Genomic DNA, 14,758 nt, shown 5'->3' with positions numbered 1-14,758 from the left:
ATTATCAGGTTAGTTAATGGAAATATGTCATCACAATCAGGTATTATCAGACATAATACCACATTGATGTAGCAGATGGGCAGACCTTAATCTAGTGATTCGGTATATTTTCCACACAGCCATAAAACGTGTGCTCTCTTGCTCTACACACTCTTATCTCCCTCCCTCACACAGACACACGCGTACACACAGTGGTTTTTGGTTTGTCATCTCGTCAACATTAAGTTTTTCATTGACCTTCTGCTTGGTGGCAGCTGGCCAATCAGACAGCAAGTTTGTAGGCAATATCAAACTGTGTCTTTTAAAAGAGGAAATTATCCATCGGTGAAAAGATGCTGACTTATCTATTTGTGTGCATGTTGTTATTCATCCTAAGTATGTGCAATCCTTAGATTAGCTTGACACAACAATGATGTTTAGAAATACAGAGCTGCTTCATAGTTGCAGTAGCTATCATGGGAGGTAGTAGCCATATTCGAAAGCAGAAAGCCCCTGAAAGCCTAATGCTTTGTATGCTTGCTCATGTTTCATTTCTGCTTTCATAGCTTTTTTTTATACACGGTTTTCAAATCAGAAAAACAATTATGCAGAGAAATGCAGTTCAACTGGCAAACAAAATCTTTTGCGTTTCATTTGGGGTCCCCAGTGCCCACTGCAGGGGTGGGAATACTGACATTGATTCCTTTCAATGGCCTCGAAATACATGCATTGTATGAGAATAGTAACAATTATATATAAACCTTGCACTTTCTTAACAAACAAGGTAACACATCCACATCCTTAGTTTGACCAACAATCCAAAACAAAACAAAATCATGTTTATGGACTTTTATATTTCACTAATATATATAATTTTTATCAGAATAGTCTGTGAGTTTTGCTTGTAAAGATAAGATAGAAAATGTATTTGTTTCTCATATGTATTTTGTGAATTTTATCTCCCCACCATGTATGCACAGTAAATTTAGCAAAATCATGCAGATTTGAATTGGAATTCATCATAACCTGGTTATTCACTGGTTAACGTTTCACAAGATTTTATGAAATTCTCTTCAGTATCACTTTACATTGTTTACCCTGGGGCTTTGAATCATTAGTCAGGCAAAACTAACTGTTGAAATGTTAAAATGCCAAACAAAAAGCCCAACACAAGCTATTATCTTTAGATTTTAGTTGTCATGTTTCAGGATGTTTTGACATTTGTTCAAAACACAAGAACAAAAATCTGCTGGCCAAAAATGAAACTAATTTGACACCTCTGCCCTTTAGAGAAAATGAAAGGTAGCTCACAGGTCCATCCCACAAATAGAGGCAGAGCAAGAGCTCTGTCCCTGAATCCGACTCCTCTCATGCATCATCTATAAAGAACTACAAGCTAACTCTCAACGGGAGCGCAGTGGGAAATGTAGTTGATCACATTAATTTGTTTTTTGTGGCACCCTAAGGGAGAGAGATCAGGAGACAGATGAGCGGGAGAAAGAAGAAGAGTAAGAAGAAGAGTAAAAATAGCAGCAAGCCCTGATTTCCATCCATCACCTCTGGTGGCAGAAGAGAATTAGCATCTCATTAGCATAGGGCCGTAAATACGACGACATGCTGAGAGCAGAGACTGGAGAACAATTCACTACAAGTGCCCGAGAGGGGTGTGTGTGCAAATTTGCATTATAACAATAGTAAAAGGCCAACAGAGAGACAGTCCTCACTTTTACATTGTACTTGTTATGTAATACATGCTACAACACTAAGTTGTGTTCTCAGGAGTTCATCACTACGCTGTGCGACAATTTAGACTTGTGATGTCTCATTATTACTGTATGTAAATTTTCTTTCCTTTTCATGTTTAAAATATAAAGAATTCAAATTGATCAATGTACCTAAAAGCTGTATAGAAAACAGAGGAGGAATGTTGCTCTAATACCCAGGTGCAGGATAAAAAGGAGGAGTCAGTGGGGCACCGACAATGACAGATGGAACGAGAGAAAAAGAGACACTTGGGTAATATGACTTGTCTGGGTCATCAGTCACACAAACCAGACCTCTGTCTGGTCTGAAGGACAAAATCTGGGTCCGTTCTGTGTACCTCTATGTTCGTGTTCGCCATCTATTCACTTGTGACAGAATATTAGCAGGATAGCAGGGGGATGTTTGGCACAGTCACACCCATGAGATCCAGCTTGATATTTAGAAGGTGATAGTTTATAGATATAACTATGAGTATAGTTTAAACTATAGATTTTTTTTTAATTTATTTATTTATTTTTATTATTTTTTATTGCTATAGGGATTTGTCCCAGGCAAACCGGTATGTAAAACACACCAGTCCTTGTGTGTGCTGTGCCAGAAGATTTTTCTTTCCCAAGAAACATTGCCAGCATTAGTCGGCACTGTTATGATGCAACTGAAGCTTCAGTCACTATACTGTGATTGTTACTGAATAAGAGCTGGTGCTATCAGACATTTAATTATTGGAAAATCACACAGGTTAGTAGTCCAAGAGAAGGCAAAGAGAGCTTTATAAAATAACTACAGTATTGTTCAAAATAATAGCAGTACAATGTGACTAACCAGAATAATCCAAGTTTTTAGTGTATTTTTTATTGCTACATGGCAAACAAGTTACCAGTAGGTGCAGGAGATCCTCGGAAAACAAACAAGAGTCAGCATTCATGATATGTACGCTCTTAAGGCTGTGCAATTGGGCAATTGGTTGAATGATACTGTATATATAATTTCTGACAGTTGTTGTTATTTAGAAAATCTCCTGAAGTAAACAAAGTAGGTATAGCTCTGTAGATTGTAATGCCTGCTTGTCAATTGGTCCTTGGATTTCCATTTTGCGCAGGCATTTGTGGCTCCCTGAAGATCTGAATCCTAGTGACTTTGGTGATCCCCAGACTTTTCCTCTGGTGTTACCATAAGGCTGACATTTGTGGTTTTAAGTGAAATGTTCTCTGCAGTTAGATGAATTGCCCTGACATTTGGTGCAGACATTCACAATCCTTGCGAGATTAGTTGGAATAACTTATCATCAGACGTATCATCATCAGGCCAACATTTCCATTTTGTGAGTACTGGTTTATACATTTATTTGAACAAATACATGCAAAACACATTGCACTACTCTTCTCCAATCCCCACCTCATTATGTGACTTTACACGTCTGTTTATTTCTCCACTTTCCCAGCAACGCTAGCACCAAGCACAACAACAAAAATGGTGGACTACTGCATCTCTTTACAGAGGGATCTTTGCTGTTTCACTTTCATGTCAATGAAGCTCCAGAAGCTCTTCTGAATTAGGCAGCCGGTTAAGGATAGATGGAGATTAGGCACTGGCTTCAACATGCCGTGGTGGAAAAAGGGTATTAGTCCTGTCAATGTTTACTTTTGATTCATCCTCATAAATGCAGCTTTTTTCTGCACTTAACACTTAGTGGTGGGTGTGGATAAATCACCCATCTATTCACTAGATGAAATATCTTCAGTGTTTACTAAAGATATCCAGTTGATAAGAAATGCAGTGGCCCGTGGTGTGAAATCTTGCTTTACCCGATTTCACCTCTTTAAAGCAAGAGCTACAACAGTTCTTTGTTTCCCTGAACTTCCCCTGAGTTTGGCCTCACTTTGTCTCCCCATTACTATTTCTCCAACCACAGTCTCTCTGCTTTCAGTGTGTGCGTGTCTGAGTGAGAGAGTGAATCTTTCTGGCTTTTTTCTCACGATGCAAGCAATCCAAATTGCGACTCAATCCAAAATGCGGCTCAATCCCCTGTGTTGCAGCTGCAGCTCTCCAGATTACAAGTGGACAAAATCCACTCTGTCCCAAATAATCTGCCTTCAAGGAAAAAAAAAAAGTCATCAAAGTTCATCAAATGGGAAAGAAAGAGCACACGGTTTTCTTTTTTATTCTTCCATTCAAATCTAATTGTCATCCTCTCTGTCTTCTCCCTCCATCCAGGTTTTAGGAGAAATGAGGAGATGAGAGCGATGGAGGTTCTTCCCATCCTCAAAGAAAAAGTTGCCTTTTTGTCAGGTAAGATTATGTGTGTTTGTGAATGCGAGTGTGTGTCTAGTCTCACTCACAAGTCTGCCAACCTCGACTGTCTGATCACAGTAGACAAGGCTAATGAAACATGAAGTGGAGTCCTTGGTTTACACACACACACACACACACACACACACACACACACACACACACACACACACACACACACACACACACACACACACACACACACACACTCACTCACACACTCGCTCGCTCACTCACTCACTCAACCCCTAGATATGAAACTGCACACATTCACAGCTTCTCTCTCCTGATTTCTGTGTATATGTCTCACACACAAGCCCAGTGTGGATAATAATAATAAGCTGTGCACTGCCTGTAAAAACTGACAGGGTCAGACTGAGGTGCAGATACTTAACCCTTGACCCATCATCACTCACATGCACACACAGGGACTGCAAACAACACACAGAGACACACAGTCATCCATTGTTCAGTCAGCAAGACTACAGAATAGAGAGATACAGCTGCCTGTGTCTTTACCCCATCCAAGGGAAGCTCAACAGACACAGTCGTTTTGTGCCAGGGAAAACTTGCAGGAGGCCCAGCTCGAGATATAGACTGCCAAGAACATCCAACAGGATTATTTGTACAACACACAGAAACATTCATCTCGTGCACACAGTAAGTGTACTGTATATGTGTGTGAGAGAGTTCGACATGAAGCTATGTAGATCCAAATTAAAAACTACTTTGTACAGTGAACCTGAGCTGTACCAAATAAAATAAAAAATTTGAATGTTAATGTGTGTGCGTGTGCACGCGCCATGTAAATACTCCTCTTTGGTCTTCTTGTGCAGCGAAGGTCACAGGCAGAATCACAATGATGAGGATGATGACTCAAACACACAGAAATTGAGAGAGAGAGAAACAGAGCAGCGTTGCCATGGAGATGACTTACTGTCAGCTACTGCATCCCATAGTAATAGTGTAATTGGCTTTGAAATGAAGGAGGGAGGGAATTGGAGGAAGGACCGCTGGTGAAAAGAGGGTAAATTAGCTAAGCCTATTATCCCAAATCAGGCCCCTTAATAAATCGGCCATGTTCGCCCTCACTCATGTTTGCCTGTTTGCCACGTGAGCGTTTGATTTTCTCCTCTGAGTAGCTGGGTCGAGCCTACAGGCGCACAGCAACCCGACTGAACTCACTAATTTGTGGGCTGAGCACAGTTAGCCTGTGTTTACAAGTTCCCACGTGAGTGGAGCAGCTCGCTGCTTCTGCTGCTGGTTGAGAACCGAGAGCAAAATGTTGCTGTTGCAGTATCAGATATTCATGTTTCAGTCTTGGGACCATGTACTAAAAACAGCATCAACTACCAATTAATATGACAAAATAAGATTAGAAAAAGGTCTAAGGAGACTATTGAAGGAATAATGAATACTGAATTCCACATTGCACACTGATACTGCAGAACATCCAGTAATCTATGCACTTAGCCTGTATGTGTATGATGCTGGAACACTGTTGGTTTTTATTTATATGCAATATGTTTACCCATGCTCACAGCAGAGCTTTAGAGAAGGCTACAGCTATAGTCTGTCTGTTGCTCATTTTGTTGGTCATTTTGTTTGTTGAGTGAAATATTGAAACAACTATTACATTTTCATGAAATTTTGCATTTTCAGTTGCCCTGTGAAATATCTCAGCAAATACCCGATATATTTAGTGCTACATTTATCACACACATTCATGGTATCAGGTGAACAAATCCTACTGGTTTTGAACACAGATTTCAGCAATCTTTAAAAGACTCATAGTTTGCATTGTGTTTGGACCTCTGAGATCAAAAGATTAATCTTTTATTCCATGATTTTAGCCTGCACCTAACAAATGAAGTCAAAATGCAGATTAATAATGAAAGTACACTATCATTCACCTGTCTGTGAGATATCTGCTGACAGCGACGTAGCCTGTCTTCAATTTGATTTTTAGCATTTAAAAGAATATTGGGATTGGGCTCTTTGAACATTTAACCTAGCAAAATGGATATAAATAATCAACATATATGTATATGTCTATCATGCTCTTGCTCTACTCAGGTGGCAGAGACAGACGTGGGGGTCCCGTGTTAACGTTTCCATCACGCAGCAACCACGACAGAATACGAACTGATGACCTGAGGAGACTGATAGCCTACCTCGCCGGGATCCCTAGGTTACACACCCATTACATTTGTTCTGTGATGTGTGTGTGTGTGTGTGTGTGTGAGTAAAGCAAGTGTGCGTGTGTTGTCATCTTTTTAAATAAGAATAAGAAGCAGCACCGACTAAAACAAGCAACAACAAACAAGTGCATGAGGACTGAGATGAGCAGTTGAGGAGCAAGAGAGGAATGGAGTGAGAAATCATTTAAACCCTGTTAGCCTGTGAGCTGCTAAAAATCAGTTATGAGGATGTAGTGAGGTGCAGAGACAGAGAGGGAACGCCTGAACTAAGAGAGGGAAGGATGGATCAGCAGAGGAAAAAGCAGTGGAGAGAGGAGGGGAGGAGGGAATTAAAACTGACGGAGACGGAGAGCGCATGTGTGGGGAGGTGTGTGAGCGAGGGAGCAGGCAAGCGAGTGTGTGTGTGTACGTCTGTGAAAGCAAAACAAAGTGTCGCAGTAGCTGAGGCAGTGCAGCAGCACCAGTTGTTACTGTGGACGAGTAGCTCCTCACCTCACAGGTAAACATCTCTCCTCTCCTCCTTTCATTACTTTAAACTGATTAATACCTTCATCCATCCGTCCGTCTTAATTCATCCATCTCATCTCGGCATCTCTCACATAAAAAACGTGAGTGACTTCACTGGAAATCTTTCTTTTCAATCATCTCGTGCATTTAAAAACCCACTCTCATCATATCATTTTTTTTTTTTGCATCTGTATCATCTCTCCCAACTGTGCGGTTTTTGGTGACCAAAGGCGTTCTATTTTGGGAAAGGCAACATCTGCACACTGATGCACACGGGCTATCTACTGACAGGCTCTTACACAGAGAGAGAGAGAGAGAGAGAGAGGTTTGGAAAAAAGGATGGAGGTAATTAGATGTGCAATGATAGAAGGATGTTAAAAAGATATAATTGTAATCCAGCCGTAGTAGTTTGGTGGGAAAGGCAGACATGCTGAACTAACAACAAAATATTTCCTCCTTAATTCATGATGATGTTTTTTTGTAAGCGCTTTCATAGCTACAGCAGATTTTTGTTTGGGCTTTTGAGGTAGTTTACCTTTTTGTGTGTGTAAGAATGTGCGAAAATAATGTCAGCCAGAGCAGGGAAAGAAGGTTAATGATGCACTAATGTGGTGATTAGTATTTTTGTATTTATGCACACATTTGAGTCATTCGTGGCAGGTTGCTGTGTGGGCGTGGATGTATGTGCAAGTCAGTGGGTGTCTGTGTGCGTGTGGGCTGTGTATTTGCTGCGTAGGCTTTTCACAGTATAGAAAATGCGTCATCTCGCTGTTTGTGTTTATTTTCTTTTTTTTTCTGTCTGTTTTTTTTTTTTGCTTTTTCATCTTTATCCTTTCGGTGTTCTCTTTTCACTCCATCATCTCTCTCTCATCCTTTCCCACGCCTGTCATCTGTCCCCCTTTCTCTGTCTCTCTCACGCTCCCTTTCTCTGGATTATACTGTCTCAAATCTCTCACCAACCCTCCCTTCCTCCCCTCCCTCTCTTCTCTTTAATTCCTCCCACTCCCGCCGACCATCCATCTCTATCCATTGCAGCGAGGAGGTGTGTAAGCATGGCTTCACGGTTATCGTTGATATGCGCGGCTCCAAGTGGGACAGCATCAAGCCCCTGCTGAAGATCCTGCAGGAGTCGTTTCCTTCCTGCATCCACGTCGCTCTCATCATCAAACCAGACAACTTTTGGCAGAAGCAGAGGACCAACTTTGGAAGCTCTAAGTTCGAATTTGAGGTGAGATTCTCTCAGATTCTCTACTGTGCAGTGATACACAACAATAAATTATTACTTTATTACTGCTTAGTTAATCATCTGTGATCATTTGACAAGGTGCAAACATGGTTAGTAAACTGCTAAATGGATGACTTTTAATAATATAAATAAAATGCCAGAGTAGAATTAGAGTAGTGTTTTTGTTACTATATGATACTTCCTAATCATGCCAGTGTTGACAGTTGCTATATAATTTTATGCTGTTTATTGGACTCTATATCTTCAAAAAAGATATGGAGAATTAAAGTGCATGTTAAATTGTTGTTAAAATAGGGGGGGGGGGGGAATATGTCAACTGTTATCCCTTTCCTGTGCTGTCAGCTGAGTTGTGAAAAGGACTGCTGTCCATCCGCACACACACCCCCAGCCCCCCCCCCCCCCCCCCCCCCGAGCTGCTCATTGTCAGCACATTTCATTATTTTCCTCTCCCTGCTGTTTTGGATGAGTACATCACCAGCCAGCTGTCTCAACAGAGGAAAAATTTCATCACATTCAACCCAAAAACAGCACCAAGCAGATCACGAGGGACGAGTGATTGTGACGCCGTCAGTTGAGCGTTTTTCACAGCTAATTTAATAACACGTTCACAAGAACACACATATTTTTAAGCTCTGAACGTTTCTTGGTTCTCAAGTGACATCAAAAATGTTCGCTAGTGTGACCTAACAAACACTGGTATATCAGTGGGTGGGGAGGGGGTTCCTCTTTCGAAGTTAGCAACAATATAGATTTGAAGCTTGTTAAAGTAAATATCCTCTAATGAGGACTTGATAGCAGTTCTCCACCCTCTTGTTTGATATGTCATTAAAATGCCTCACTTACTATGATAATTATCTGCCTCTCGTTCATAGTAGTGAGACAGTTAATATTGCATAAGCCTTTGTGGAGCCTGTTTCTCTATAGAGTACATTTCTGATACTGTTTTTGTTTTTTCCTGTTAGCCTCTCACTGTCACTGTGTGAGTAAATGCACTGGTGTGGATGTTGCTCTGATTCTGTACACACATCAAACCACTGTACTGTACGTCTGATGACACTGTAATGATTATTTGATAGGTGGAATAGCTAGATGCCACAGGGCAGGTTACAGTGATCTCCCCTGAAATATCACCACACGGCCATTGATTAAATACACCACATGTGGATTTGTATTTGTGCCTGCCTGTCATTTGTACCTGACCTCATGTGCACCTTGTACGTTTATTAAGATTTCTATAGGCTGGATAAAGTTATCATCCTGCATTATTTAAGCAAATTTGATACAGGGCACTTGTCTTTTACATCTGGCATTGAGTGTTTCTGCAGCATGTCTATGCATTATTTTCTTCCTGCTTGGTAAAATGAAAACCACAGGTAGGACATATTTCTCTCCATTCCCTGAATCAAAACAGAACCAAAGAAAGCAGAGAGTAGATTACAACCTCGATTTTGATGGTTTATAAATTGTGTTATCCTGTGGGAGGAAAACACCACTGAAACGGCCTAAACCGATTCTCCTTCTCATCATTCAACAATTAAAGAGTACAAATCAAATAACATGAACAACAATAGTGAACTCAGCAGTCATCAGTGTTTTCCCCTGGCAAGAGCCACTGTGCTTTTTTACCCAAGGACACCAGTGTGTCTCTGCATTGTTTAGCCTGCACAAAGCCATCTAGATATCATTCTGTCTCCAGCCATCTGACCATGTGTGTGGGGGTGTTGTGCGGAGGTGGCTTAGCAGAAACACAGAGGCACTGAAACCAAACTGGAAGACATTTCCTAACAGTACCTTTGAAATTGATAATGTGATATGCAGTTGTTGCGTGGAGAGGACTTGTATTTCATTTTACTGAAAAGTGAAACATAGTCAGAGGTGATCAAACAGAAACTGTCCCAAAGTGCTTTGATTCCGATTGTAGAAGAGAGCATCTGTGACACAACTGTGCACGCTGTAAAAAGTATGGTTTGGTGGCTCTTTTAAATTTATTACAGAGAAGGTACAGTGTGCTGAAGTAGCAGGATGATGACGATAAAATGTTCTAATGTATTTAGTGATTAATTATGTAGTTTCTTTGGAATTCTGCCACTTAAAAAAAAAAATCTAATTCTTGAGAGTTAGGGCTCGATCTCATTTTCTAAATAACATTTTCAACAGCACTTGAAGGCAGAAAGAAACACTGGGATTGGGGAGCACTTTACTGAAATCAACTTAAATCCGCTTTAAACCGCTTCAATCCCTTGCACTCGTTAATATTTTTCCTCCACTTTCTCCTTTCAGACTACCATGGTGTCACTAGAGGGCCTGACAAAGGTTGTGGACCCTTCCCAGCTGACAGCGGACTTCGATGGCAGCTTGGACTACAACCACGAAGAATGGATAGAGGTCAGATAACTCACCCCGTGCTGTCGGTCAGGGCTGTACTTCAGGCTGATTGCCTGATCTGTCAATCTCCAGTGGCTATTCAAATGCAGACCTAATGAAAACCGACTGTTACAGTTGTCTACTTTTTAGATTTTCACTTGCCGTGTCTTTTTCCAGGTGCGTGTGGCATTTGAGGAGTTCTCCGGTCACGCCACTCAGATGTTGGCCCGACTAGAGGAGATGCAGGAAACTGTGTCTAGGAAAGACTTTCCTCAAGACCTGGAAGGAGCCAGGAGGATGATTGAAGAGCATGCCACCCTGAAGAAAAAAGTCATTAAAGCTCCTATAGAGGAGCTGGACACTGAAGGGCAGAGGTAATAACACAGAAATGCATCTGTCTTTTCTTTTTCGCTTAAATAATGACTATGAACAGTAGGTTAAAAACTGAAACTTCCATTCTTTGTCCACATGTTGCTTCCTTTTTACAGCTATGCAAACACTACGCACAGTGTATGCAGCACAATGCTTCTTTTATTCTTCCTTGCTAGGGGCAACTAGATGGTCAAAAATAGTTCACATGTATAACAATTGAAAAATACAAAATATAGAAGTTTAAAGATTGAATGAAAGAGGTGGTGTCCAACATTAAGAAAGGTGTCACATCTCTAAATGTCAACCTCAACACACTTTCTCAATTGCATCAGTATTTTTGTAGGTGTTTACAAGAATGTGATCTCTGAAAATGTATAATTATGAAATAAATGGTTACATATTGTATATCTGTGCTTCTCCAGTCAAACATTTCTCGTATACTGCAACATTTTACATGTATGTATAGTTCACTGAAACACTAGAATGAGTAAATCAGCTTTGACTCTGACCCACATATTAAATCCATCCCCAGATTGCTCCAGCGCATCCAGAGCAGCGAGTCCTTCTCCAATCGTAACGGCAGCAGTGGCGGTAGCGGTGGCGGCAGCGGTGGCAGTGGTGGGGTGTGCAATGCTGACACCCAGGGTCTGGTCCCACGGATTACTCAGCTGCTGGACAAGCTGCATTCCACCAGACAGCACCTTCACCAGTCCTGGCATGTCCGCAAGCTTCAGCTGGACCAGTGCTTCCAGCTGCGCTTGTTCGAACAGGATGCAGAGAAGGTCAGTAGATGTGATGGGAGTCAGGGTTTCATTCAGCGTGAGCAGTGGTAATCTATAACTGGTATAGCTGGTAATTGATCTGCTGTTCCGACATCTGCCAATATAAACAAAAACTTAATTACACCACCAGAGAAACATTGATTGATGCTGTGTATGGAGAGCTCATTAATTCATGTGTGTATTAACCCTTACCTTGTTTATATGGCCCTTAAGCAGGGTTTAAACTTTACTTCACAGATAAATTGAGAGCTAAAAACTAAATTATTTCACCTTCACCCTCTTCCATAGTATGATAGGACATTGTGCAGGTACAGGGCCAATTACTCTGGCTGCCAACCCTGATAGCTCAGGTGATGACAGCTGCAGTACGAAATAGAAAGAGACAGGGAGAGAAATTCAGAGATCCATGTTTGAGTGAGTAGAATAAAATAGCAGGTTGCAGCAACAGAGAGAGCTGCAGTCTTGGATACACTGCAGTAGTAGGAGCTTGTTGCTAGGACACCATAGGCCACAAGTTGTTCTCTAGGAGAGCCTGAGAGGATAGTCTTAATAGAGGCAGTCCATTTCAGTGTTCTGGAATGATGACAACTGTGTGCACACTGCAGCAGTACACAAGCACACTGAGGTTTCTCCACATGGCTAAGTCGTAACCATCTGTTTTTACCTGCTCTTGCAATAATCTGTGAAAGTTAATGGTGTGTGCTGTGTGTTTATGTATCTGTTCTGTCATTCCCTGTGTGTCAGATGTTTGACTGGATCATGCACAACAAGGGTTTGTTCCTGGCAGGCTACACTGACATCGGCAACAACCACCCGCATGCCATAGAGCTGCAAACCCAGCACAATCACTTTGCGATGAACTGCATGGTAAGACACACAAACACAAACACACAAACACACACACACACACACAGATTCGCAGCAGTAGGTGATGCTTATCCACCCACTTGGACGATCAAGCCCATATTGCACTTAGAATCAACCTCTAGTGCTGTGTTTGAGTGTTTGTTTGGAGCTGCCTCTGCTTGTGTGCACTTGCACATTTTATGCGCGATAGTAGCTGCACATCCAAATATTAAGTAATTCTGTTCCTTACCCACAGTAAGCCTTATGTAACCGTTATGAAACTGTTGAGACGAGGAGTCAATCTAGATCGAGGTTCTGTTTGTGGATAAGAAACAATGGTGACAGGCCAGTGGTCGTATAAGCCTTATCTGTCCAGTAGAGCTGTCTCATTTTGATTGTCACCCTCTGTTGAGTGCTTAATTTACCCGACCCTCTGTTTAATCATGTCTCCCCTTTTCCCCATGTCATAATGTGCAGAACGTGTACGTAAATATTAACCGCATCATGTCAGTGGGAAACCGGCTGCTGGAGTCAGGTCACTACGCCTCTCAGCAGATCAAGCAGATCTCAGGCCAGTTGGAGCAGGAGTGGAAGGCCTTTGCCGCTGCATTGGACGAACGCAGCACGTTGTTGGAGATGTCAGCCAGCTTCCACCAGAAGTGTGACCAGGTGACTCAGACATAAACATTATTATGGATTATTTATGTTTTTTACTCCTGATTAATCTGAGTTAGGTTAATCTGTAACATGTCAGAATCTAGGGAACTGGCATTACTACCTTGCAGTTTTATGCCTCCACCAACCACAGTTTACATACATGTCTGTCTAGACTCATATTCTAATCAGTTTGTTCATGATCCCAAGTAATGTTTCTACCTATATTAATATTATTAATATTACCCATATTAATAAAAGAGCAGATCTTTGCAGACAATTTGTGATTTATCTCTCTCTTTAATATAAAAAGTGATAAAATGTAGCATTTATTAAGTAGTCCCACCAAAACCAACTGTAAAACTACAAATCTAGTTTGTATGTGTAATTAATGTAAGAAAGCAAACCCAAGTGGGAATTCGATTTAGTAAAACTCACATTGATGTACCTTTGGAGCCAGCTGAGGAACTGACCTTAACTGTTTCAATGGATGCACCTAAGCACCTTTGGGGTTTAAAAAAAAAACATTTGGCTTCATTAAGTCTATAAAACCTAGTATATGCATCCCATTAACATATATCTACATAAGAATGTGCATAATGTAAGTAAAACATTTGTTATCTGCTGTTTTTTCTGCCTGTGTTCATTAGTAGGGCCACTGTGGAATGATCCACGGCTTGAAAAAGAATACAAACATAATCCCAACTAGGGAAAATGGGTGGTAGGACTTTTCCGACCTGGAATATTGCTGTCATGAGTTCAGCCTTTCATGTTTGTGAGCTGAAATAGAAACGGCTTTTTTCCAGAGGTTTCACCCCAACCTTTTATCCCCCACACATACAAAGAAGCTCAGTCTTTGTGCTGCTCATGTATCTTATTCTAATTATCATGAGGAAGATGTTTAAGAGGCAGAAATGAAATGGCGTTTTCTTTGAGCCAGTCTATGTGTTTAGTTTTTTTTTCCGTTCCACAGGGGGTACAGAAAGTTCTAGGAAGCCACGGAGGCCAACGAACAGTACATTCACAGCTGACTCTTCTGAAAAAGTGCTCATAGCCATACACAATGAAAATGTAACATGTTTAAGCCCAGTTTTAGTAAAGAAGTCTCCTCAAATTGATTTGTTGAAAGGTCTGGCATGTCTGACTAACATGACTCCTGGCAAGAGCACGAGGATGCTTACAGCACCACACTCTCATGTAAAATGCTTTATATCTATTTGGCAGTTTGTGTAAATGTAAGCGCATGTTTCTTCCCCTGCAGTATATGAGTAACGTGGACTCGTGGTGTAAGGCGTGTGGCGAGGTGGATTTGCCCTCCGAGCTACAAGACCTTGAAGATGCCATCCACCATCACCAAGGCCTGTACGAACACATCACCGCTGCCTATTCCGAGGTAACATCATACTTCATACTTCTAAATGGAAAAATTGAAATGTGCAAAAGGATTTGGATACATGACCAAAACATATGCATAAGCATGCCTTCAAATTTATGTGACAACATACTTAAAACATGGATCTTATGGTTTAATTGTTATTAGAACATCATTTACAAATGGTAACCGTGGTAACTTTTCTGTTAGTAAAAATAAACTTTTAAAAATTAAGTTCTGCACCTTCACATAAAATAAAGTAAAAAAATAAAATAAAAAAGCTTTTATCAGCCAAAATCTATATATATATATATATATATATATATATATATATATATATATATATATATATATATATATATATATATATATATATATATAT

At 40.8% G+C, this 14,758-nt stretch overlaps 1 protein-coding gene across 6 annotated transcripts in view; it reads left to right on the top strand.

Annotated features, from left to right (window-relative positions):
* Nucleotides 1-14,758, top strand: part of LOC113154898 (triple functional domain protein) — a 65,693-nt gene that overhangs the window by 21,471 nt on the left and 29,464 nt on the right. For all 6 annotated transcript variants that reach the window (XM_026349329.1, XM_026349327.1, XM_026349326.1 and 3 more), the window contains exons 3-11: nt 3,958-4,032; nt 6,109-6,223; nt 7,776-7,968; nt 10,267-10,371; nt 10,528-10,724; nt 11,255-11,504; nt 12,249-12,371; nt 12,828-13,019; nt 14,266-14,397. In XM_026349329.1, the coding sequence (XP_026205114.1) occupies nt 3,958-4,032; nt 6,109-6,223; nt 7,776-7,968; nt 10,267-10,371; nt 10,528-10,724; nt 11,255-11,504; nt 12,249-12,371; nt 12,828-13,019; nt 14,266-14,397 (1,382 nt within the window). The remainder of the gene's footprint in view (nt 1-3,957; nt 4,033-6,108; nt 6,224-7,775; nt 7,969-10,266; nt 10,372-10,527; nt 10,725-11,254; nt 11,505-12,248; nt 12,372-12,827; nt 13,020-14,265; nt 14,398-14,758) is intronic.

This window comes from Anabas testudineus, chromosome 11 (genome assembly GCF_900324465.2).
Source record: "Anabas testudineus chromosome 11, fAnaTes1.2, whole genome shotgun sequence".
NCBI lineage: Eukaryota > Metazoa > Chordata > Actinopteri > Anabantiformes > Anabantidae > Anabas > Anabas testudineus.
Note: the sequence above shows the minus strand (reverse complement) of the source record. Positions and strands in the feature narration are given on the sequence as shown.